Source organism: Puma concolor, chromosome D4 (assembly GCF_028749965.1).
Source record: "Puma concolor isolate L17-30 chromosome D4, mPumCon1.1.hap2, whole genome shotgun sequence".
In the NCBI taxonomy this organism is placed as follows: domain Eukaryota; kingdom Metazoa; phylum Chordata; class Mammalia; order Carnivora; family Felidae; genus Puma; species Puma concolor.
In genome coordinates this window covers 12,910,566-12,935,818 of record NC_141679.1, presented here as the reverse complement: position 1 = coordinate 12,935,818, position 25,253 = coordinate 12,910,566, and the positions used below count along the sequence as shown (strand labels likewise).

At 39.2% G+C, this 25,253-nt stretch overlaps 1 protein-coding gene and 2 pseudogenes across 1 annotated transcript in view; all 3 read right to left on the bottom strand.

Moving 5' to 3' along the window:
* SMC5 (structural maintenance of chromosomes 5) overlaps positions 1-25,253 on the bottom strand; it is a 97,033-nt gene that overhangs the window by 13,920 nt on the left and 57,860 nt on the right. The window contains exons 12-17 of the mRNA XM_086684979.1: positions 23,319-23,413; positions 22,558-22,690; positions 19,990-20,163; positions 19,726-19,895; positions 8,071-8,194; positions 7,586-7,708 (exon numbers count right to left, since the gene is read on the bottom strand). Coding sequence (XP_086541105.1) covers positions 7,586-7,708; positions 8,071-8,194; positions 19,726-19,895; positions 19,990-20,163; positions 22,558-22,690; positions 23,319-23,413 — 819 coding nt within the window. The remainder of the gene's footprint in view (positions 1-7,585; positions 7,709-8,070; positions 8,195-19,725; positions 19,896-19,989; positions 20,164-22,557; positions 22,691-23,318; positions 23,414-25,253) is intronic.
* Positions 12,867-14,539, bottom strand: LOC147574718 (circadian locomoter output cycles protein kaput pseudogene; annotated as a pseudogene).
* LOC112868512 (circadian locomoter output cycles protein kaput pseudogene) lies at positions 14,283-15,998 on the bottom strand (annotated as a pseudogene).

The following is a 25,253-nucleotide window of genomic DNA, read 5'->3' as shown; positions in this document are numbered from 1 at the left end:
CATTAATGCTTAATTCGAAATTAAAACTTGAGGCACAAGGATCCAAGACTGTATTGTGTGACTGGACTCTGTCCACACAGCACTGGCATGATGGGTCAACTTCTTCATGATACCATCTATGATACCACTTCCCATCCTGAACAACCAGGTTCACAGGCTCACTCAGCGTAGCACGGGCTCTATAATTATTTATCGACAGAACACATGAGGGCAGATGACTTCCCTCACACTCCATGAAATAAATACAGATGAGGCGAGTTCCATATCCAGTCCCCCACCCCATTTGGGTACTATCTTTGTTTTTGTCTTTTTTCTCCTGGATCCCTTCCACATGTTCAGAATGACTATGGCTACTCCTGCTGCCTTCCTCCCCCTTTTTTGCTTGGGAGGGGAAGAAGGGAGGGAAGGACTTTCCCATCTTTTAAGACTCTGGCTTTGGCTCTAAGTGAACTAATCAATCCTACTATATCAAACCTGACCTTTAGCTCCTTCTGGCTAGGTGTGTTTATGCTTGCTTACTACTCTCAGATGCTTATCTGCTAGCAAAATCTTGTTTCTTCTGATTTCTTTGAGCCATAAGCTTTTTCAGGAAGTGGAGTCTGAAGAAGCTGCCTTCCAAATAATGAAGCTGCAAGTCTGCTCTGATTTAATGTTCCCACTTCTCTGTGCGGTCCTGTATTTCTTAAAACCTATCATCTCAGGCTGTTGCTGCTGACCGACACTACAACACTTCACTACTGCACAACACGAGTGTTCTTCAAGAGACAGGCGTAAAGTGAATCATCTACAGACCCCGCCAGAGCGTAGCAGACCCTGGGAAGGTAGGAGCGTGGATGACAAAGGGCACAAGGGGACTTCAAATACATGACAAGCTTTCAAAAGCCGCAACAAATATGGCAGTGTTACATCTGTCAGGGATAAGGGGCACATGGAAGTTATGTTACTCCTCCTACCCTGGTGTAGCTTTACAATTTCAGACTTGAAAATATTCGAAAAATAGACTTTCTTTAAATGTGTTTTCAGAGTTGAAGTGTAATTGGTGAACAAACTACACGTCAAGTGTACAACCTGATGAGTTCTGATGAACATACACAACAGTGAACCTGTTACCCCCAAGATGACAAATATATCTATCACAGTCAACACCTTGTCCTGCTTTGTAATCCATCCCCTCTGACCCTGCCCAGGCAACTGCTGACTGATTTGTTACTGCGCATTCTACGTTCCATAGAATTCGTACAAATGGAGTCAGTTTTTTTGGTCTGGCTTCTTACACTCAGCATTAACTGAGAACCATCATGCTGGGTCTCAGTAATTCATCCCTTTTAATGGCTGAGTAATATCCCCTTATGTGGACAGACCATAATTTGCAACCACTTACCGCTGCTGGACATTTGTTTTCAGCTTTTAGCTGTTACCATACTGCCACACGTTCCTGTACCCATCTTTCATGGATGCAAGCTTTCATTTCTTTTGGGTAAATACTAGGAAAGGAATGGCTGCATCATATGGCATACAGACGTTTAGCACTTATGAATCTCTCCAATGATTTTCCAAAGTGGTTACACTCTTTAAGTCTCTACCAGTATGTATGTGAGTTCCAGGTGCTTTACTTCCTCACCAGCAATTTGGTATGGTCCGTCTTAAAGTCTGTCATTCTAGTGCATCTGTGGTAGTAGCTCATTATAAGTTTAATTCACACTCTCTAGTGACTGACAAAGCTGAGCATCTTTCCCTGTGCTTATTTGCTGTCTGTGTATTTTCTTTAGTGGAGATCATGCTAAAACCTTTTGCCCATTTTCTGAGTAGGTTGTTAGTCTTCTTAGTATTGATAGTTGTATAAAAGTTCAGGGGTCAGCAATCTTTTTCTACACAGGGCCAGCAGGTAAGTATTTTAGGTGTTGAGGGCTTATATATAATCTTTTTAAAAAAAATGGAAAAACTATTAGCTTGTAAGGACTGTGTATAAGCAGATGTTAGGCTAGATATGGCCCCTGTGACAGCCCTTCATCTTGATACACTTCATTAGTTGTATGTGTTACAAATATATTCTCCCCATTTGTAGCCTGCCCTTTAACAGCATCTATTGAAAAGCAAGTTCATTTTGAAGTAAAACTTCTGATTCCTTTTCCTTAATGTAGTTCATGCTTCTTGTGTTCCATTCTATTTTGCTAAAACTAAGATCACTAAGATTTCTTTTCTTGCCTTCAAAAAGCTTTTAGCTTTAGTTCTTACTTAAGTCTATGACCCATTTACATGTGGTATGAGGTAAGGGTTGTAGCTCATTTTTTGTATATGACTATTCTATTGTTCTAGCTCTATTTGTTAGACTATTCTTTCTCCATTGAATTGCCTTGATATTGCCTTGCCAAAAAACAACTGACTATATATGTGTGAATCTATTTCTGGACTCCCTATTCTGTTCCACTGAGCCATATGGGTCTATTTTTACCCCAATACAATGATGTCTTCATTACTGCAGCTTTCTTTATAAGAAGTCTTAAAATTAGGAAGGGTGAGTCATGGAACTTGTTCTTTTTCAAAGTTCGAATAAGCTTGTCAATTTCTAAAAAAAACCCTGCTGGGAATTTCATTAAATCTATAGATTTGGGAGAGAACTGACATTTTAACAAATCCTGATTCTATTATCCATGAACACAATGATTCTCTCCACTTACTTACATCTTATTTTAACTTCAGCAAAATTTTGTACTTTTCAGTATACAGACAGGTCTTATAAATGTATCCCTAAGCATTTCATATTTTTGAAGCTATTAAACACAGTGTTGTTTTTAAACTTCGATTTCCAACTGTTCATTGCTAGTAGACGGAGCCACAACTGATTTTGAACTTCTGTATTGAACTTATCAACCTTGCTAAATGCACTAACAGAACTTACAGCATTTTTGTAAATTCTTTAACATTTTCCACAGAAATGATGTCTGTCTGAAATAGGTTTTTGTTTCTTCCTTATTGCATTGGCTAGAACAGTGTGGAACAGAGGTGAGTAGTGAGCATTTCCTTGTTCGCAATCAGTAGGAGAAAGCTTCCTTCCATTCCTTCGCCAAGGGGTACGGTATCAGCTAACGGTTTTGGGTGAATGCCCTTCATAAGCTGGATAAAATGTCCTTCTATTCTTAGATGCAGAAAGTTTCTATCATAAAAAGGATGCTAGATGTTGGCAAATATTTACTCTGTATACACTGAGATGATCATCTGGTTTTTGTGTATTGTCCACATAATGAACTACACTGATGACTTTCCAAACGTGAGATCAACTTTGTATACTTCTGGGATAAACTCATTTGGTTAGGATGTAATACTCTTTTACATGCTGTTGGATTTCATTTGCTAACTTTCTAAATCTGCTCACCTTTTTAAAAGAATTTTTGCATCTAAGGTTCATGAGTGATACTGGTCTGTAGTTTCCATTGTGTGGTTTTGATACTGGGGAATGCTAGCCTCATACAATGTGTTGAGAAGTATTCCCCTCCTCTTCAGGTAGAATTGCTATTAATTCTTCGGTTACGTGCTTGGGCCTGGAGCTTTCTTTGTGGTAAGGTTTTTAAGTACAAATTTAATTTCTTTAGTAAAAAGAGGGCTATTCTAATTGCTCTTCAGGAACTTTTGATAGTTCATGGCTTCTAAAGTTTGCCCATTTCTTCTGAATTGTCAAATTTACTGCCAGAAAGTTGTTCACCTATTCTCCTGACACCCGCTTACCACATCTAAGAACTGCAGTGCTATGTTAGATCTCCCGCCGGCTTCCTTTTGCCTACATTGTGGCCTGGAAGCTCTCCCTGAAGTAAGCTGAGGGAGCCACAGGGCTCACCTCGCACTGTTCCTTCTCCCCAAAATCACTGTCCTGTGCTGCCTGTTATCCAGTGTCTGCACATCACTGTTTCATATATTTGGTCCTATCTTTTAGTGGTTTAAAGTGACTGGGTACATTTGGCCCCTGCTATTTCATCATGGCCAAGAATGGAGGCTTTTTGGTTTTTATTGTGGAAAATTTCAACAATGTACGAAAGCAGAGAGAACAGTATAATGAACCTTCATGTACCTATCGTCCAGCTTCAACAATTATCAACCCGTGACCAAGACTGTGTCATCCATGCTCCCTTCCTAAACAGCCCCCTTTCTGGAAGATTTTGAAGGAATTCCAACATTCTATTTCCTTCATATGCCTTTCTTAGAAAAAAAAAATTTTGCAATTGCTTTGTTCAAATCAAGATCTAAATTATGTCCACACATTGTATTTGGTTAATGTTTTAAAATACTTTTTAACTTCTAGGTTCTCTATCTCCTTTTTCCTTTTTTTCTTAGATACTGCACTATCCAGTAAAGAAGGAACAAGTCCAATGCAGCCATTAAGCATTTAAAATGTGACTAGTGTGACTGAGAAACTAAATTTTTAGTTTAACTTAAAAACAAATACTCCAGCTATGAGAAAATGTTTAGTTAGAACAACTTGAGTATATACATTTACTTTTTTAACTATAAACTTCTTTTGAGGGGAGGGGAGAGGCAGAAGGAGAGAGCGAGACAGACAAAGAGAGAATCCAGCAGGCTCCACGCTCCACACGGAGCCCAAAGCAGGGCTGGACCCCACTACCCTGGGATCATGACCTGAGCCGTAATCAAGAGTCAGATGCTCAACCGACTGAGTAACCCAAGTGCCCTTCAACTGTAACTTTTATAAAATCAAAATACGATCAAATATTTCTGATGACAATTTATCATCTAAATTGAGATGTGAGTATTAAATGGATTATTCTGAAGACTAAACTGGTAGTTTTAGGGCGGTGGTTCTGAAATGGGAGCCATTTTGTTCCCCAGGGTACATCTGGGCAATGTCTGGAGACACATTTGGTTGTCACAATGGAGTGGGGAGGGGTACACTACTGGCATCTAGAAAGTAAAGGCCAGGGATACTGGGTTTAAATTTCAACATCCTACAATGCACAGCACAGCTCCCACAGTAAGAATTTTCCAGTATAAAATGTTGACCGTGATGATGTGAACACACCCTGTTCCAGACGCCTAATCAGAGTGGAATTTTTTCATAAAATAATTTCATATTATGTCTTTTCATTGGCACATACATAAATATCTGGGTATTTTTCTGTGATGTCAGCAGCTAATGTGAGCCACCGATTCATAAGCAGCTGCAAGGGGGATATTCTAATACTATCATTCCTTCTGCATTTATTTTCTGAAATGCTTCTGTAAAGAGGCACTTCTACTTGTTTAACCAAGACAGTAGTTCACACAGGGGCACCTGGGTGGCTCGGTAGGTTGAGTGTCCAATTCTTGATTTTGGCTTAGGTCATGGGACTGAGCTCAGAGTTGGGCTCCAAGCTGTGCGTGGAGTCTGCTTGGGATTCTCTCTCCCTGACTTGTGCTCTCTCTCCCTCTCTCAAAAAAAAAAAAAAAAAAAAAATCACCTAGGAAGTTCTGGATAAATGCTTGATTTTTTCTTTGCCATTTTTCAAAATAATGAGCTAGTTCTCCAGTATCCTCCAAAGGTGACCAATATTAAGTATCATTATGATTTCATAAATTTAGATATTTTTGAGCCTTTGTGATTTAAAAAAAATTCCTTGGGCTCTTCGTCTTCCTTTTTAAACCTTTATGAATCCCTTTCTTTTTTATGTCATATTTATTTTCATGTCATATATGTATATATATAAAATATCTTCAGTGACATGATCTGTTCTATTATCTCCTTCCCCTTTTCTATCTTTTGGTATTTAGGAAAGTTTACACAAATACCTTATATAATACCCTTATGTCCTTTATATCTTTTTTAGAATACTGTCTGTTGGTTCCCACTGTAAGTAATACTGAAATTCTCCCTTACTTCCATCTCCCAAAGTACCCACTTTGAAGTAATATCCTTTTATTTCCTTACGATTCCTATAGGACAATCAGGAAGTATATTCTATTTTACTTCTATTGTCTCCCTTCCCCCATTTTAGTGTTGTGTGTTACCTACCCTGTCTGCCTTATAACCATATAAATACCAATTCTGTGGTCTTCCTAGTCTATCACTTCTCAGTAGAAGTACTGAGTACTCAGTAGAAGTATAGGTCTACTTCTCAGTAAGCAGCGTGCTTCTGCACAGCAGTCTAGGCTAATTTGAGAGTTCGCCAAGCCTGGACCTCCACAGCACCATCGACCTTCCTAGAGTCGACAGTCGCCTTCAGCGGTTTTCAAACTGATCTGCAGAGCTTTCCACACCTAGTGGGGCCTCTTTCCTTTAGAAAGGAGAACCTGCTGGTGACCTCATTTTTGGCTTCTCTGAGCTTTCCCTCTGCTTAGCACATACTTCCTGATACCACGCTAGCTTGCTGCTGACTTAATCTTACCTGCTGATATTCTGGAGTTCGCAGGTGTTGTGTAAGAAAGAATCAGGCCTTACTCCCTGGTTCTTGGGAAGGAGACTGTAAAGCCCTAGGAATTTTCTGAGTGATAGGAATGTCTTTGTTATTCACGAGGAGCTACACTTCTCCTTCAATCACACCTACACTCAGGCTTAGGAGATGACTCAAGATGGGGATAGGCAATGCCAGAAGGACAAATCCTGTGGTTAGAGGGTTGGGGTTCTGAGTCCTACGACTGTCTTACCTTTTTTTTTTTTTTAAGTTTATTTATTTATTTTGAGAGAGAGAGTGCAAGTGGGGGACGGGCACACAGAGGGGGACAGAAGACCCAAAGTGGGTTCCATGCTGACAGCAGAGAGCCTGATATGGGGCTCAAACCCACAAAGTGTGAGATCATGCCCTGAGCTAAAGTCAGAAGCTCAACCAGCGAAGCCACCCAGGCACCCCCGGACTTATTCTTGAGCCTTCCGGGTCTTGCTGAGTCTTGCTGGAGACCGTGCCCTTACCTTGTCCAGTCGGACGCTAACTCTGGGCGGGTGGTGGGAGAGTGTACTGTGGACCAGCAACAGGGATACTCTGAAACTTAGTTTTGCTCTATACGCTGTCCATGGGCTTGTGGCTGCTATCCTAGCTGCTCTTCTATTTTCTGGAAAAGGATTCCGAAGACTCAAAAGACGATGCCACTGTCACCATCATTTTGTTGCCAGTTCTTCTTGGGGATTTTCATGACCTTAGTGCATCACATTTCACCCTCTGCATGCTATTTTAATATTTATCATTTCACAGAATGATATTAACAGAAGATTAAATCACCAAAACTGTACACTAAGGCCACTCTCAGTGTTGATTATAACTCACCTGCAGTTGACTTTATGAGACGTACAAACCGTAATAAAAGCTACTAGTGGCTACGTGGTGACAGAATGACTGAAGTTTTTATGGGTTAAGGGAACAGATAGGAGACTTTGCCTGTCAAGTGACTAAGATGCTCTCACTTCTCACATTACCACACCTCCTCCAATCAATAACGTAAGATGCATCGTACAGTGTTTCACACAGGGCTTCCTCATCAGCAGAATGCATTAAATTTGTAAATTAGAGAGCATAGAACAAAATGCATATTTCAAATGATGATACAGGTTTTCAAACTGGTCTGAGGCTGGCACCCCATAATCAAAAACTAAAAGCAAAAATTGTACCTCTGTGAGACGGAGCTGTGATGAAGCAGCCATGTAATCTGATTCTAATTTGTTCTTCTCAGAGATCACTGTAGTATTTTGAAGAATTAAATCAACTTTTTGTATATGCAAAGAAGTACAAATCTAGGAACAAAAACCCCTGAAAGTTTAATTTGTTTTTCAACTAAGGAAAAAAAATATATAGTTTTTAAAAAATTACAAACCAGGAGAAAAATAACATTTTTCTAATCTGATACCTCAAAGAGTTCTTTTTACAACTATTTCTTACAAGAGACTTTTAAAATATCTTTCTCTGGATTTAATTGAATCATCTGGAATAAAATAATTTAGCTTAATGAGTGCTTTTAACCAAATTATTGACCTATAATGAGAAATATCAAGCAAAGTTAAAACTGTCGATGGTAAAATCTTAGCAAGAGTTTTTTTAATCTATGTACTTATCTACCTGCCATAATAAAGTGACCAAAATTAAGAAAATGCCTTACCTTTACAAAGTTTGTTAATTCAGTAACAAGTTTTGCTTTTTGAACATTGATTTCCTTGATTTTGGTACTTGCTTTTCGCTCTTCCTCCTCAAGGTTGCAAGTATCCTGTTCCATCAGCTTTAAACTATATGAAACACATAATCGTGTAGAAATCGGAGTTAACACAAGGACTGCGCCCAGGTCTCCTGCCGTTTCATGGGCTTTTTAGCAAAGCTACTCAGACATAAACTACTGGCTTCTGGACTAAACAATCATGTGACCATGCAGGATCAAAATGTATCTGTTGAGATACTATGTGCCCAGCACAGTTTAAGTAATGATGCCATAATGGTGTAGGACCTAGGGTCAAAAAGATGGATCTGAATCTCCTTTTGCCAATAATGAGCAGTGTAACCAGACAAGTTACTCTTCTGAACTTTAGTTTCCTTATCTATAAACTGCAAAAAATAATACTTCTCCTATAGGGCAATGGTGAAGCTTTAAAAAAGGTAAAATATGCAACACACTTAGTATACTGCCTGGCCCTGAACTGATTGATAAATATTATTTACTACTGTTGTTATTAATGTTGTTTACACACAATCACTCACCTTAAGGAGCTTAACTGGGAGATTTGATTAACAGATTCAAAATATATAGTAAAAGGGTAATACAACAATCCTAAAAATTAATACTTTGTTATCTGAGATGAAACTAAGGATCAGAAATTAATTAAGTTACATAAGATCATGTATAGTACGTGGTAAGAGGTGTCTGACACCAAAGTCCAAGTACTTTCTACTCCGCCGCGTTGCCTCCAGGGCAAAAGTAAGGTAAAGGCAAGAACACACTTTGGAAGCAATAATAAACAAGGATGAACAAGTTCAGCAGATGTGGCAGAGAGGGGCTTCAACAGAACATGGAAGAGAGTGTGGAGGAGGCTAGGGAGCTGAGGTGAAATAGGTCAAGTGAAAGGAGACTGGGAAAATTTGAAAGTCAATCTAAAGGAAAGGAGTGTTGTAACTATAGGTGGCGGGGTGATGGGTATGAAAGGCCATTTCACTACAAAAAACAACATTATACAGAGAAAGTTGAGTTTTAGACCATGGGTCCGACAGAACGGTCAAACAGAAAAGGTTAAGTGTCTTATAGATGATTAAAGATAGAAATGATGCCAAAGGTGAAGGCTGAAAAGAGGCGTAGAGATGAAAAACCTGGGCAGCCAGACTAAATAATATCTTGCTTTAAGCAACCAAGGTACATTATTTGTCCAGTAATAGTTAATGGACAATTGTTTACTTAAAAAAAATTCTCTTAATGCATTTCATATATGATTCAATTTACAAATGTATTTAAAACCACATACTATATTAGGTCAAGGTAAACAGATAACTAAAGGCAACGAATGGTCACTTACTATCAAAGATTGACTATGTCAGTCATATCTAAATCTTTACAGAGAAAGTCATAAAAGAATAATCACAAAAAGGTCTGAGGCAGGACACGGGGAACACCTTTAAACTGGAAGCCATGTTCCTTTCCCCTAGAAAGAACCCCCAATAGCTTTTATACCCCCTTCTATATTCCACTTTCTATAAAATATCCAAATACAAAACAAAATATATAGTCAGTTCTGAGAACGGTTGCAGGGACATTCACAGTAAGCTGGCAGTTATCTTTTAGGAAAAGACTTGTGAAGACTATTCACATCTTTTTATAGGATTCTGTGGAATCTGTGTCCATTAAGGCCAAGCAAACGTAATTCTACTTGTAATAAGGGAGATTACAATTGAAGGAGATACACGCCCCAGTTGCCCATCCTCTTCTGTGAAAATCAGCATATTCTCCTCCTTGCCTATTACCACTTTCAGAATCGGTGAGAAGGCGCATAGCCTAATAGCTTGGATTGATAATCTCCCTGCCTGTACCTTCCTCTCTCCTCTCCCACCAATCCAAATTCAATGGATACAAGTCTAGGTCAGTGGTTCTCAAAGCGTGGTTCAGAGACCTCTGGGGATCCCTGAAACCATTTCAGGCGAATCATGAACCATTTTCACTGTTGTAAGATGATCTCAGCTGCCCTTTTCACTGTAGTAATATTTGTACTGATGGCACACCAGCAGTGCTGAATAAAAATGCAAGCACTCTAGAATGAATCTGGGTAGTAGCCCCACAGTGTACTTATAGTTAATAGATATTTTAAAATGTCAAATTCATATTCTTGATGACAGTAAAAATTAATTTTATTAAATCGTGTATTTTGAGTATGTTATTTTTTTACTTCAAGTATAATTGACCTAACGTTGTATTAGTTTCCAGTGTACAATGTAATGATTTGATATTTGTATACATTGCAAAATGATCACCACAAAAATCTTGTCAACGTTTGTCACCATAGTTGTAAGTTTTCTTTCTAGTAATGAACACTTTTAAGATCTACTCTCTCAGCCACTTTCAAATATGCAATACAGTATCATTACCCGTAGTCACATGCCATACATTACATTCCCATGAGTTTTTATAACTGCAGGTGTGTACCTCTTGATGACCTTTACCCAAGTAATCAGCCCCCCAACACTCCTCTCTCTGGCAACCACCAATCCCCTTTCTGTTATCTATGCATTGTTTTGTTTGTTCATTTGTTTTTTCAACTACAGGGCAATCAAATGGTATTTGTCTTTCTGACTTATTTCACTTAGCATAATACCCTCAAGTTCCACTTCTGTTGTCACAAAAGATTTCATTCTCTTATTTTTTTTTAAACGCCCCCCCCCCTTTGTTTTAACATTTATTTATTTATTTTTGAGAGACAGAGAAAGAGTGGGAGAGGAGCAGAGAAAGAGAGAGACAAAGAATCCGAAGCAGGTTCCAGGCTCTGAGCTGTCAGCACAGAGCCTGACGTGGGGCTTAAACTCATGGACTGTGAAATCATGGCCTGAGCTGAAGTCAGACGCTGAAACGACTGAGCTACCCAGGTGCCCCAAGATTTCATTCTTTTAATGGCTTAGTAATATTGCAGCGTGTGCACGTCTCTCACATCTTCTTTACTCATTCATCCATCAGTGGACACTTACGTTGCTTCCATGTCTTGGCTTTTGTAAATAATGCTGCAATGACCACAAAAGGTATCTTTTCAAATCCGTGCTTTCATTTCCTTGAATGAACAGCCCGAAGTGGAATTACTGGATCGTATGGTAGTTCTATTTTTAACTCATGTGCCTCTTGGTCATCTGTAGGTCTTTGAAAAAATGTCGATTCAGATCCTCTGCCCATCTGTTATAGATTGGTTTTTTTGCTATTGACTTGAATGAGTTCTTTACAGATTTTAGATATTAAGCCCTTATCCAATATATGATTTGCAAGTATCTTCTCCCATTCCATAGGTTGCTTTCTTGGTGTGTCGATGGTTTCCTTTACCGTGCAGAAGCTTTTTAGTTTGATACAGTCCCATTTGTTTATTTTCGCTTTGTTACCGAGGCCTTTGAAGTTGATTCCAAAATAATTACTGCCAACATCCATCCATGTCAGGAAACTTACCGCCTGTCGTTTTCCAGGAGCTTTATGATTTCTGGTCTTACATTCAAGTCTCTGAACTCATTTTAAGTTGATTTTTCTGCATGGTGTAAGAGAGTGGTCCAGTTTTCCCAGCACCATGTATTGAAGAGACTACCCTTTCCTCATTGTATATTCTTACCTCTTTTGTCACAAATTAATTGACCATAGATACATGGGTTTATTTGTGGGCTCTCTGTTCTGTGGTAATGATCTATGTGTATTTATGTCAATACCCTAACTGTTTTAATATAGCTTTGTGATATAATTTGAAATCAGGGAATGTCATGCCTTCAGGTTTATTTTTTCTTAAGATTGCTTTAGTTATTTGGTATCTTTTATGGTCCCCAAAATTTTTAGGAGTTGTTCGAATTCTGAAAAATGCCACTGGAATTTGGAAATGAATGGGACTTGCGCTGAATCTACAGATGGCTATGGGAAATATGGACATTTAAACAATCTTCTGATCCATGAGCACAGAATTACTAATAATAGTAATAATAATTACTAATTATTTATGTCCTATTCAGTTTATTTCCTCAATGTGTTACAGTGTTCACTATACAGGTCTTCTACCTCATTGATCAGAGTTACTCCTTTGCATTTGCTTTTTCATTTTCTTTTGTAAATGGGGCTGTTTTTTTCTTTTTTTTTAATTATTAATGTTTTTTGTTACCTATTTTTGAAAGAGAGACACACTGAGTGGGGAAGGGGCAGAGAGGGAGACACAGAATCTGAAGCAGGCTCCAGGCTCATAGCTGTCAGTATACAGGGCTCGAACCCACCAACCATGAGATCATGACCTGAGGTGAAGTCAAGACGCTTAACCAACTGAGCCACCCAGGTGCCCTGGGACTGTTTTCTTAATTCACCTTTCAGAGTACCTTGTTAGTATATAAAAATACAACAGATTTTTGTATGGTGATTTTGTACCCTGCAACTTTATCGAAGTTGTTGATTAGTTCTACCAGTTTGTTTTGGTAGAGAAAGGTTTAGGGTTTTCTATGTAAAATCCTGTCACTCACAAATAGTGACAGTTTTACTTCTTTTGCTTTTTCTCTCTTGCCTAATTGTTCTAGCTAGGCTTGCTTGCTTTTTTTCAAGCAGAGGGACAGATTTTTTTTTTTTTTTTTTTTTTTTTTAAGAGAGCACAGGACGGGGAGAGAGGCAGAGAATCTCAAGCAGGCTCCACATTCAGCACAGTGCCCAACAGAGCCCCAACGTGGGGCTCAATCTCAGAGTTCAGTTCAGCACAGAGCCCCAACGTGGGGCTCAATCTCACAACCGTGAGATCATGACCTGAGCTAAAATCAAGAGTCTGATGCTTAACTGACTGAGTTACCCAGGTGCCCCTAGCACTTCTAATACTATGCTGAATAAAAGTGCACAGAGTGGCCTCCTGGCCTTGATCCTGATATTAAAGGAAAAGACTTTAGCTTTTCACTGTTGGAATATGAGGTTTGCTATACACTTGTCATATACAGTCCTTACTATAATTTCTGACACTAACTACTGTTCTATCCTTATCTGGAAAAGGAGAGGAAGAGAGAAAGGGCCTACTGAGTCTTCTAGACTACCTTCATGGCATTATTGTAAGCAAACCAAACACGACAGTGATGTGTCCTCTAACACCTGAAAACAGGCACAGAACCACTAAATTACTAATAATGTTGGTGCCTTTCTGATGACTGAAGATCATGTTTCACAGCTGAGCTTGACATTTGGCAATACACTTTTCTCCATCGAAAAATAGATGGGCAAGTAGAACACTGTCAGAATTGGCTATGGCCCCAAGATCATCTCCTGTTGGCTGGTATTTAATGTGTATTTGGAGCAATAGGCAGCATTTTCCCTGCTAACTAATTCCAGGAACTAGAACATTCAACACTGCTGCTTGCGAAGCTGCCAGGACTTCTCCTAGCTTCAGACCATCTGAGCAACTCTTGATGGCCAATCCCCTCCTTCCTGGAGGTCAGAAGAGGCATATGTGCTACCGTGGGTGAACCCTAGAAGAACAGGTCAAACTGTCAGTCCTGTGCCGACTCAGATATTGCTGTTGCTGAGACCGGTATTGCTGGTAATGTGATCGTGGGGAAAGTGCTCTGTTGTAGTGGAAAAGCAGCAGAGAGGATATGCTGATTTCAAGGATGCTCCCTGAGGATCCTTCAAGTCTGTAAAAACTGCTGCAGTAGTTGGGTGAGCTGAGCCGGAGATTCCTGGGAACTGTGACGCGTGACTGACAAAGTCTGTGGCTGTGGCTGCGGCTGCTGATGCTGTGTAGCCAAAGTAGGGCAGGCAGTCACCACCTGACCCGTAAGCATAGTGCTAGGTACCAAGACGGCCCCATAAGCTACAGGAGCAGTTAGTAATTTAATCTCTAATCACAAACTGCTGACCTTGAGAAAATCTTGTCTGTCCTGAGTGAATGCAGTTACTGCAGCACTTTGGGTACGGTTTTGTGGCATACTAGGTGGAATGGGGACCATGCTTCTAGCTACGAAATCATAATAGTGTCCATACAGTGGGGCTGTAAGAGTGCTGTGACTGGAAAGAGGTGTTTACGTTCTGTGCCAGCTCAGTATATTCTGTTGACTCTGACTTGATGTACTTTTTAAAGGCTGCTGTCGTGTCCTATGCAGAGTGGAGCCAATGTGTCCAGTATTCATTCCACTTTGATTTTGGTTAAACAACCTGGTCATTAATATTTATAGATACAAGCTGCAAGATGTTAGATGAATTCAGAAGAAAGCTGAACAGAATCAATATTCAACCCAGGGGCTGATCACTTTAAAAAAAAAAAACAAAAAAAAACTGCAGCCCTTGGGGTGCCTGGGTGGCTCATTTGGTCGAGTGTTCTGCTCTTGATTTTGGCTCAGGTCGTGGTCCCAGTGTTGTGGGATTGACCCCTGCCTCGGGCTCTGCACTTAGTGTGAAGCATGCTTAAGATTCTCTCTCTCCCTTATACCTCTCCCCTGCTCACTCCCTAAAATTAAAAATTAAAAAAAAAAAAAAATCTGCAGCCCTTAACCATGGACCGTTTGAAGCTGTTCTTGAATTTTTCTTTTCTTATATCTTCTGGCTGATGAATATTTGCCTCTATCATCCAAGTCTGTTGCTCTGATTGGTCTCTCCAGATGCTGCATGGCTCATAACTGAGCTAAAAACTGACACGGAGACATGTTTTAAGGAACTGGTACAGATGCAGCTTGAGACATCAAGCTGTATTAATGACTGAACAACAGATGGGGAATTTATGGACTAAACAATGACCTCCTTTGTGTCATCTTTTTAGGAGCTAGTACATACTGTCTGGGAGGAGTGCAACTATCTGCTGGGTCTTGGTTGGTGTTGAGGAGTGGTCTGAGACTGCTGCGTGAGATGATTTTCTTGAACTCTGGAAGGAAGCAGAAGGGGCTGGGCTATGATCACACTTTTCCAATACTTCGTTGAGACTGGGTCTATAGGATTATCAGACACAGAATCTTGGCCTTTGTCAGCAGTTGTCTCAGAAAGAGACTCTTCAATGCCAAGTACTCATCTTCCAGTCCCACCTACTGAGTTAATTTACTATGGTGTGACTACCAACAACAAACTCTGGCCTTGAATTCCACTGATGATAAACGATATGATGACTGTGAAGCCAAATCCACTGTGGACCTTTGATCAGTGAGCTATAGCCACATGACTTGCCTTTCCCAGACTGCATTAGGTGCTCATGACAGTTTTGCCAAATGTTCTAGACCATCCACATGATGTAATCCTACCCTGATGTCCCGAGAGCTTCAAATGACAAATGCCCTATCACAGGTAATTCCTTGTAACCTAGAAATAGAATTCTAAACTACGTCTAGATGTCTAAAACTCTTCATTAGGCTCTTCAACAGTACACATCCTTGATGAACTGAGGTGTAGCTCATCTGACAGTAGTTACAATACAATCTCAATCATCATAAGGCCTATGACAGCTTGTATAGTTCCTTCAAAACCCTTCCGTGGTGAAGTGTTTAATGATTTGAAATTTCCTATAAATTCCACATATTCATAAGTGTATTACTCCTTTGGGTCTACTGTTCCTCAAAGCATATGAAAAGAGAATTCTAACTGATTTTAAATATTCAGGCATTAATGAATCACTTTCAAGCAGATGGGTAGAGAGCATTTTATAAACCAGTGAATGTTCCCTCTCTGAGATAAAATACTTTGATTCCTAACATCAGATGGTACACATTAAAGTGATGAAGTCACATACTCTCAGACACAAATAATATGCTCCCATCTATCAGGGATGCTTAAAAATGAAACACCAAGAGCCCTGAACATTGTGTAAATTCTTCACTACTGAGGAATGCCGGTTTCCAGTACTGTCAAATGTCACTGGCATCTGACTGTAAAGTGATTTGTTTTCAGTAAAAAAAAAAAAAAAAAATCATTGCTCTTCTGCAGAAGAGATTTCCTCTTGTGCTCATGTGGAACTCTCTGGGCTTCCTGGATCTGGATGTCTATTCCTTCCTGAGGTTAGGGAACTTCTCAGTTATTTATTTCTTCAAATATGTTTTTCTGCTCCTTTCTCTCTTTATGCTTCTGTGACTCATATAATGCAAAAGTTACTCTGCTTGATGTTGTCCCTTAAGCTATTTTTACTTTTTAAAATTATTTCTTGTTGTTTTTGGATGAATTCTACTACCCTGTCTCCCACATTACTGATTTTTCTTCTGCTTCATCTAGTCTGTTGCTGGAATCCCTCCAGTGTATTTTTCGTTTCAGTTACTGTGTTCGTCAGCATTGTGAAGTCTGTGTGGGACTTTATTTGTATTTCTCCTTAGCAAAGTTCTTGCTGTATTCATTCCTCTTGTTTTAGGACCATTACTTTGAATTCTTTTTTAGGTAAACTATCACCATTTCATAATGGTTCTTGTTCTGGTGTTTTATCTTGTTCTTTCATTTGGAACGCACTCTTTTGTCTCTTCATTTTGCTTGATTCTGTGTTGATTTCTTTCTTTCTTTCTTTCTTTTTTTCTTTTTTGGTCCTGTGTTGATTTCTAAGCAGCAGATGAAACAACCTTCAACCCTCTCAAGCTTCAACAAGTCTTGAACTGGCCTTATGGAGATGAACCCTGTCATTCAACTGTGCTTAGCTCTTGGTTGTCACATGAACCTTTGTGGTCTAACCAGCCTGATTGATCCTCGATACAGCCCAGTTGCTGAGGGACTGCCAAGCGCTGTGAGTGTTCCTGAGGATGGGATCTCAGTCTGCCCCTGGTTTCAGGCTGAACAGAAGCTAGAATAGAAGCCAGAACTTCAGGCAGCAGCTTTTAAGCTATGCAAATATATAGAGAGAGTCCTACGGGACCACAACCATAAACCCTGTTGGCTTACACACCACACAATCTGGAGGGGTCTCCTCGGAAACTGCTGCAAAAATGAGGGCTCCAGAGGAGCCCTTTCTCGGAGGTACTGGTGGGCTTTGGCAAGGCCAACACACAGTATGACAGAGATGACATCTCCTAGACCATGTTGCCTGAGGACAATTCTGTAGCCTCTAGATGTGTGGTAGTCCTGGAACCCCTGAAGCTGTGGTTCTAGGACGAAGGGGTCTTTTCCACAAGAAGACTGGAGAGTGTTTCTGATTGCTGTCTATGCAGGGCCATGGGATAGTAGCTTGCCAAGAACTGTCTCTGATCATTTCAGAACCTTGGCCACCCAGCTCTGGCGGGGATGTGGGCATGGCATACACCCACCAGTGCCAGCAGATTACAGGCGGAGTGCAAAAATGGTGCCCACCAGTGCCTCTGTCCCAGGAGGAATTTCCATTAGGCTCCTGCCTCTTGGGTGGATACTTTAAGATTAGCAAATGAGGGGCGCCTGGGTGGCTCAGTCGGTTAAGCGTCCGTCCGACTTCGGCTCAGGTCACGATCTCGTGGTCCGCAAGTTCGAGCCCCAAGTCGGGCTCTGGGCTGATGGCTCAGAGCCTGGAGCTTGCTTCCGACTCTGTGTCTCTCTCTCTCTCTATCCCTCCCCCGTTCATGCTGTGTCTCTCTCTCTGTCTCAAAAATAAATACACGTTAAAAAAAAAAAAAATAAAAAGATTAGCAAATGAATCTCCTTCACATACGGGCTAACTACTTTTCAAACGGTTACTTTGCCCAGGGTCCTGTAGTCTTTGAATGAGCCCTTTAAGAGCAGAACCTGTATTCTCTACTGCTGTACCTTTCTCCTAGATATAAGACCCTTGGTTTCCAAAGCCAGATGTTTTGGGGACTCATCTCTCTCGTGCAGGTCCCAAGGGTTGGGGTGCCTGCTGTAGGCACAAACTCCTCAGGGAAGAGCTCCATATTTGTGATATGGATCACAACACTACCCGAGTATTGGTCACCACACTAGCGGCGGGGTTTTGAGACCCTATCTCTGTAGTTCCTACCCCCCTTGATGTGGACCTTACATCCCTTGTTACAGAAGAGCAGTTCAGCTAGTTTTCTGATCTTTTTCAGAGCAAATTGTTTCATATGTAGCAGCTGATGTGCTGTGTCTGTGGCAGGGGGGGAATTCAGTATCTCCCTATGCTGCCATCTTGAACCACCTCCCCATGGTAACTGACTACATACATCTTTATAATAGCGTGATGAAGTATACAGTACACAGTACTTCTAATGTATACCAAAGTATGATGGCGGCCTCAAGGAAAAGCATTTGCATGACTGAGTTGGGAGCTGGACTACTTTTTTCATGAAATACCAGTTTTTCTTGAAAGAATAACAGACAAACTATGGTTAGACTCAGGTATTTGGCAGACTGTTCCTCCCAACCCAAAGTGAATGAAGTGAGCCTATCACTTCAAGAAAAATAACTGATAATATTTGCCCCCAATGATAAAATTCAACTTTCAAGTGAAAAGTAGAATTTGGAAAATCTTTATCTACCACTGTAAGCTTGATAGCTTCCCAATTCTTAAAGATCCTTCTGATGGGATTGGAAATCAACATAATTATTTTCTTTACACACTAAAATGTCAATATTTGAAAGACCTATAAATGACCAATGCATGATGGAACAAGATCACTGGGTAAAAGATCCAATTACAATACAATGAGTTTTAACATAAGAATAATCTACCTCACTAATTGCAGACTCCACAGTGCAAATAAACTTTAACAAACCACAATCTTGGCAGGTTTTGATGCAATATTAAACAAGACGATATAGGTAACTATCTGAAAATTCTACCAATCTACTTCAAAGCAACCTCTCACAATAGACTGAAAGTAAAATAAACAAGTAACTTTATCAAAAGAGGTTGATAAAAATGCAAAACAATGCCACTCTTCTTGCTAAATGTATTTTGTTTGGAAAACAGTGGTTTTCATAAATATTTTAAACATTCTGTTTTAATTACTAATGTGGTATAAATATCACTAGATATATAAGTGAAACTTCCTCAAGGTCCTCAATAACTTTTAAGCATGGGAAGAGGTCCAGCGGTCAAAACAGTTGATCAAAGGACAGAAGAACAGCACTTAAAATTCACCAACCTTTGCCCTACAATTTTATTTTGGGCAGTAGGATTAAAGTTTGAGGGAAATTATTACAAAACGTGTTTTTGGGAATTGCATCAGCCTTACAGGGTACAGGCATACCTCAGAAATATTGCAGATTTGGTTCCAGACCACTGCAATAAAGCAGGTCAAAAGAATTTTGTGGTTTCCCAATGCGTGTAAGAGTCATGCTTACACTATGCTATAGTCTATTTAGTGGGCCACAGCGTTGTATCTAAAAACAATGTACGTACCTTAATTAAAGAATACTTTGCTGCTTAAGAATGCTAAGTTATCTGAGATTTCAGAGTCCTAATCACTGATCACAGATCACAACACATAATCAAATAGTTTGAAATAATGTGAGAATCGCCAAAATGTGACACAGAGGCACAACATAAACAAAAGCTACTGGAAAAATGGTGCCAACAGACTTGCTTGACACAGGGTTGCCAGACCTTCAATTTGTAAACAAAACGAAAGAAAACAACGCAGCATCTGCAAAGCGCAATAAAACGAGGTATGCCTATGTAACTCATAATAGCCTCGCAGTGCTTTGTGCCCGCCCCCTCTACCCAAAGGGGCTGAATGGTACCTTCCTAGTTTGGAACTAATTTTTTGCTCCAGTTGTCTTTTCTTGGTTTTCCTTTCAAGAAGCTCCTTCTTCTTCTGTCTAAGTTCATTGTCTTTGTGTTCTAGATGCTTGTTTCTCTCATACAGGGCAATCAGCCCTGCTTCCACGGCTTGCAGTTTTCTATTAATTTCCTATGAGATATTCAAAATTATTTTAAAAACAGATCTACTTAAAGTATTACAAATCCAGTTAATATTTTCTAATACAGTACTCAAAATAACCAACCTTTAGCTGTTCTTCTAAGTGTCTTCTTTGCTCTAGGTCCACGGTGACTGTGAGAAACTGGGCTACTTTCAGGGATGTGTTGCTAGAAATAACTTTGTTTGAATAAAAGGAAGTTTTCACTACGTACTTTTCTTCTGCTGTGTACATTTGTTTTAACCGGGTTTCTTGTATTACCTGTCAAACAATGTCAAACAAGTATTAGTGCACATGTAATAGTAATTAAATATTTTTAAAAGGATTAAACCATTGAAAACACAGACCAAGTCCATTTTAGAAGATCAAAATATATTTTCTTTTCTTTTTTTTTAAAACTTTTCCAGGTACATCTCTAAAAAGGTGGCTGATACACTTCAGATTATTATTATGGAAAACACTGAAGAAGAGAGAAGGGAGAAAACCAAAACATCTGTAGCAAAGGTGGCTACGTTTCTACCTGACTTTACAATCTCTCCTATGTAAGTGTCCTTTTGGAGTTTTGCTAGATCTACGGAGGAGATACGAGGAACCAGCTGCCCGAGAGACAGAAATGTGGGGAAGCTCAAGTAAATCATTTACTCTCACCTTCCCTCAGTTCTACTGTTTAGAGACACATGATCATATTCAATTCCTGTATATTTGGAAGAATACTTAAATGGAAACACTTTACTTCAAACTTTTTCTTTGCATTTTTTGGAGATCTTGTCTCTCAAGAACTTATACAAAAAGTTCCGTAAACTAAAGCACGTTCTAAACACAAAAGTGTTACTATATTTCTGTATATTAGTTAAGAATAGCCTTTTGTAGTACAGTTTTTTCTGATCTCTGCAGCCTCACCACCAATACTCTTGTGGCTTGCTTCTAACCAGAAGTTTATAGTCTAAGTAAAGAAATTAGACATACTTAAGCACCCTCAGTTCAACAAGGTATAACGTGGCATCTATAAACTGCTGAATACTCTGGAATGAAAGGAAAGCCTAGAAGAAGTTAGCCTACTCTAGTTCTAATGAATTTAAACTGATAGAGATGGTGAGGGAAGGGCACTCCCAGCAAAAAGGACACCCTGAGTTAAGGCTGGCGGGAGATCCTTTAACCAAAGGGGAGAGTCCTGGAAATTAATGAGAACAATTCCATGTATGGTCTTATCCTGTTTTCATAAGATAGAAAAGAGGTGTACCTACATGCAGAGTTCTAGTATTCATGTCCCCAAATATTTCCCAGAATGTAATTTTTAATCAAAGACACGGGCAGCTTACTATAATTAGCTTGGTGAGGTGTCCACGCCCCCTGGCAAAATGCATTGGTAAGGAGCCCTCATTTCTTATCTGCTGTCAGTAAAGTACAAAGAGTCCCTATATTACAAATAAATTGTCTTAGGGATACTGATACATGAGGTGTTAAAATTTTAAAACATATTTTTAAATAAATCCAATGTAATAGTAGTTAGGTCTCTAGCTGGGTCCTAGATACTTACAAGCAAAAATATGCAGCCTGGTGTTATGAAAAAAACCTGTTTTGAATGAAGAGATTTCTTTCCTGTTTCTGTCTGTAACAGAAGCAATGAATGTATTTTGGAGTCTTGGAGATTTATATGAGGAGTAGAGAACTCCCAGCAGCATTAGCAGAATATGGGAGCTATGAGTTTGTGTGCTATGCTAGCCAGGAAAATGAGATCCTAAAATGGAGGTCATTCATATAGAAGATAATATTTTTTTTAAGTTTATTTAGTTTTGTGAGAGAGAGACAGAACGAGTGGGGGAGGGACACAGAGAGAGTAGACAGAGATGCCCAAGCAGGTTCTGTGTACTGACAGAGCAGAGGGCAATGTGGAACTTGAACTCACAAACCGTGAGCTCATGACCTGAGCCAAAATCAGGAGTCAGATGCTTAACTGACTGAGCCACCCAGGCGACCCTCATATATGAAATAATCTTAAGCAGCAGCTTAAAGAAAGGGCTTACCGAAACAGTTCTCTATCCCAGCCTATCATCCTAAAGTGTAATGTATCTGAAAAATAATCTAGAATACGAGAACTTAAATGACAAAACCATTAATATAATGTCTCAACATAGGTTTGTCAAGCAGGAAAAAAGTAAGGTAAGAGTGACAGGTGTCTCTTTACAGGCCTCAGCTTTCTTCAATAAATACAGATCTAGAGTATTTACTCTAGGGGCCTGCACATCACACCTGTCATAAAGTATTAGTCAACAGTTTTCTGTTGTATTAAAAATGTTTTGTGTTGTATTAAAAATGTAAAATACAAAGAATCTGTGTGGTTAAAAACAACAGAATGACCTACTTCTTGAATATGCTAAGAAGTTTTTTTTTTAATTTTTTTTTTAATATTTATTTTTGAGAGAGCATGTGAGAGCATGCACACATGGGGGAGGGGCAGAGAGCGAGGGAGACAGAGAATCAGAAGCAGGCTCCAGGCTCCGAGCTGTCAGCACAGAGCCCAACACGGGGCTCGAACTCACGAACAGAAAGATCATGACCTGAGCCCAAGTCGGACGCTTAACCGACTGAGCCACCCAGGTGCCCCAAGAAGTTTGAACAAAACAAGGTTTGGGTACTGATTCAGTACTTCCTTACCCGTTCAATTTTTTCTCTGGTCCTTTCAGTTCCTACAGGAACTTCATGAATATGATAATGGCAGCAAAGAAAGCTCATGACGGGATCAGGTGCATCAAATAACTCTCGCAAGTAAGAGAAAAACCCATACTGTCTGAAATGAAAAGCACTTCTTAGATTTTTCTTCTTAAAAATCATTTACAGAAATCTGACAGTCGAAAAGTGGCAAATAAATAAAATGTAATTTAATGATAGTACAGAAAAAGTTTTTCTTGGTGTCTTTTAAAATCACTTAAGTGATTAAGACTTCTTTGTCAGAAAAGTTTATTAATATATTCATGATTACAAACTATTTTAATCTTTTTCGTTTCTTCCATTGTGTTTACATTTAGAATGTCTACTTATATCCAGAGTTAATTACTTATAGCTGTTCTATAATTGCAAATTTTCCATTTAGTCCTTCTGGAATTATTTCTGCGTTATGAAGTGATGATTTGTTTTATTTTCCCAATACCTAACCAACTATTTTAGGATCTTTTAGTAAACAGTCCAATATTATTGCACTGATTTGAAACATCACCATCATATAGTAAGTATTCCATGGTTTGTCTGTTCTTAGATATTTCCTTATTTTAGACTTAAGTAGAGATCCTAAAAAGGAATAATACAGCCTATAACATCCATATTTATGTGAGAGATAATTAAAATATATGTAAGAGCTAAACATGGTTATTCAATTTTCAAAGTAACAGGTTAGTTCTAATAGTATTTTTAAGACTTACTTGAGGTCATTCAGAGATCTTGAAGGGGCTTTGTCTGCATATGAACTCTTGGGAGCAATAACAGCATTTACTCTTAATTTTTTATTGTCACGAATCTGAATATAAGGAAAAGAAAATATTTTAATTACCATATACTATCAATCAAAATGATTTTTTAAGTTACATTCCTCCTGGCATCCATGGGATGATCAGAAGCTGGATATTTAACGGTACTTACTTTTTTTTTTTTTTTTAAAGTTTATTTATATTAAGAGAGGGAGCATGGGAGGGGCAGAGAGAGAGAATCCTAAGCAGGCTCTGCACTGACAGTGCAGAGCCTGATATAGGGCTTGAACTCATGAACTGCAAGATCATGACCTGATCAGAAACCAAGAATCAGAGGCTTAACTGACTGAGCCACTCAGGCGCCCCTTTAATGGTACTTACAAGGAATTTTTTGTGTGAAAATGATTATTACACTTCCATGTTTTTAAAGAGTTTATCAGTGAAAATAGTGAAAGAGATATGCTCTAACAGATAAGCAGTAATACCAAAACTCGTTCAGACACAGGAAGAATGGAACAGGCATTTCCCAAATCCTTTTTATAATTCCAGCACAATCCTGACACCAACACCTGACAAAAACAATATCTCTCATGAATACATATGCAAAAAGCCTCTACAAAATATTAGTACACCGAATCCATTAATGTAAGAATAGTACACATGACCAAGTAGAGTTTATCCCAGAAATTCTAGATGTAACATTCAAAACTCGATCTAATTATATCAAGGGACTAAAGTACAAAAGCCATATGACCATCCCAGCAGATACAGAAAAATAATGATAAAAAATTCTCAGCAAACCAGAACTAGAAGGAAACTTCTTTAACCTGATAAAGGGTGTCTATGATAGATGTATAGCAGACATAATACTTATACACAGTATTGGAAATGGTACTCTAGTAGATATGAGTACAGGAGGCGGTTAAATACATTTCACAATTTAAAATACAAAGTCATACATGTATGAGGGCGTTCTGGTCCTGTTGAGGAGAAGTTATGGAAAGTTAATTATCAGAGCACACACACAAAAATACAGGTCAAAGTTTTAGGAACCCACGTCACATTATCGATATGAGATTCAAATCCTTAGCACAGACGAAGCACTGAGTTTTTGACTCAAAAAAGGTATTCAGTGTAGGCTAAGCTGGTCATTTCCAACAGAAAGCATCTAATTACACCCGACTGAATGCCCTTTGCAGTGTGTCCTCCACTTGTAATCCAAATGCCCTACTTCTCACACTGGACCAAAAACTCACTGGTTAAGCTTAAAGAATTCTAAACTATACACATGTCTAACTTCTGGGAGTCCATTCTATAATTTGATACATGCGACTTCTCATCCAGTTACCATATATTCACATTCCCTGCCAACTCCCAAACCAGGAGGGCACTTCGATAAAAGCCAAAGAAAGTAAGGGATTCTTTCCAATCACTAGTGTACCACACAAAGAGGACCACTGCAGCTGATTCAGGATCCTGTCCTCGCTCACACTTGTAGCGAAAGTTTAACCAAAACAAAATCTAAACATGATCTTTAGGGCTTTTAAAAGAAGCAGAAGGTGTATGTAAAAGGAAAGAAATCTTACCATAGCAAATAACAGCTAACAATGTATGTTTTATAGATAACCATAACCCGGGTGGCTCAGGCAGTTAAGCATCTGACTTCGGCTCAGGTCATTTCACATCTTGCGAGTTCGAGCCCCATGTCAGGCTCTGTGCTGACAGTTGGGAGCCTGGAGCCTGCTTCAGATTCTGTCTCCCCGTCTTTCTACCCCTCCCCTGCTTGCACTCTGTCTCTCTCTCTTGCAAAAATAAACATTAAAAAAATTACTTATAGATACCCATATATAATAAAAATATTTGCAAGCACTGTTCTAAATACTTTTCCAT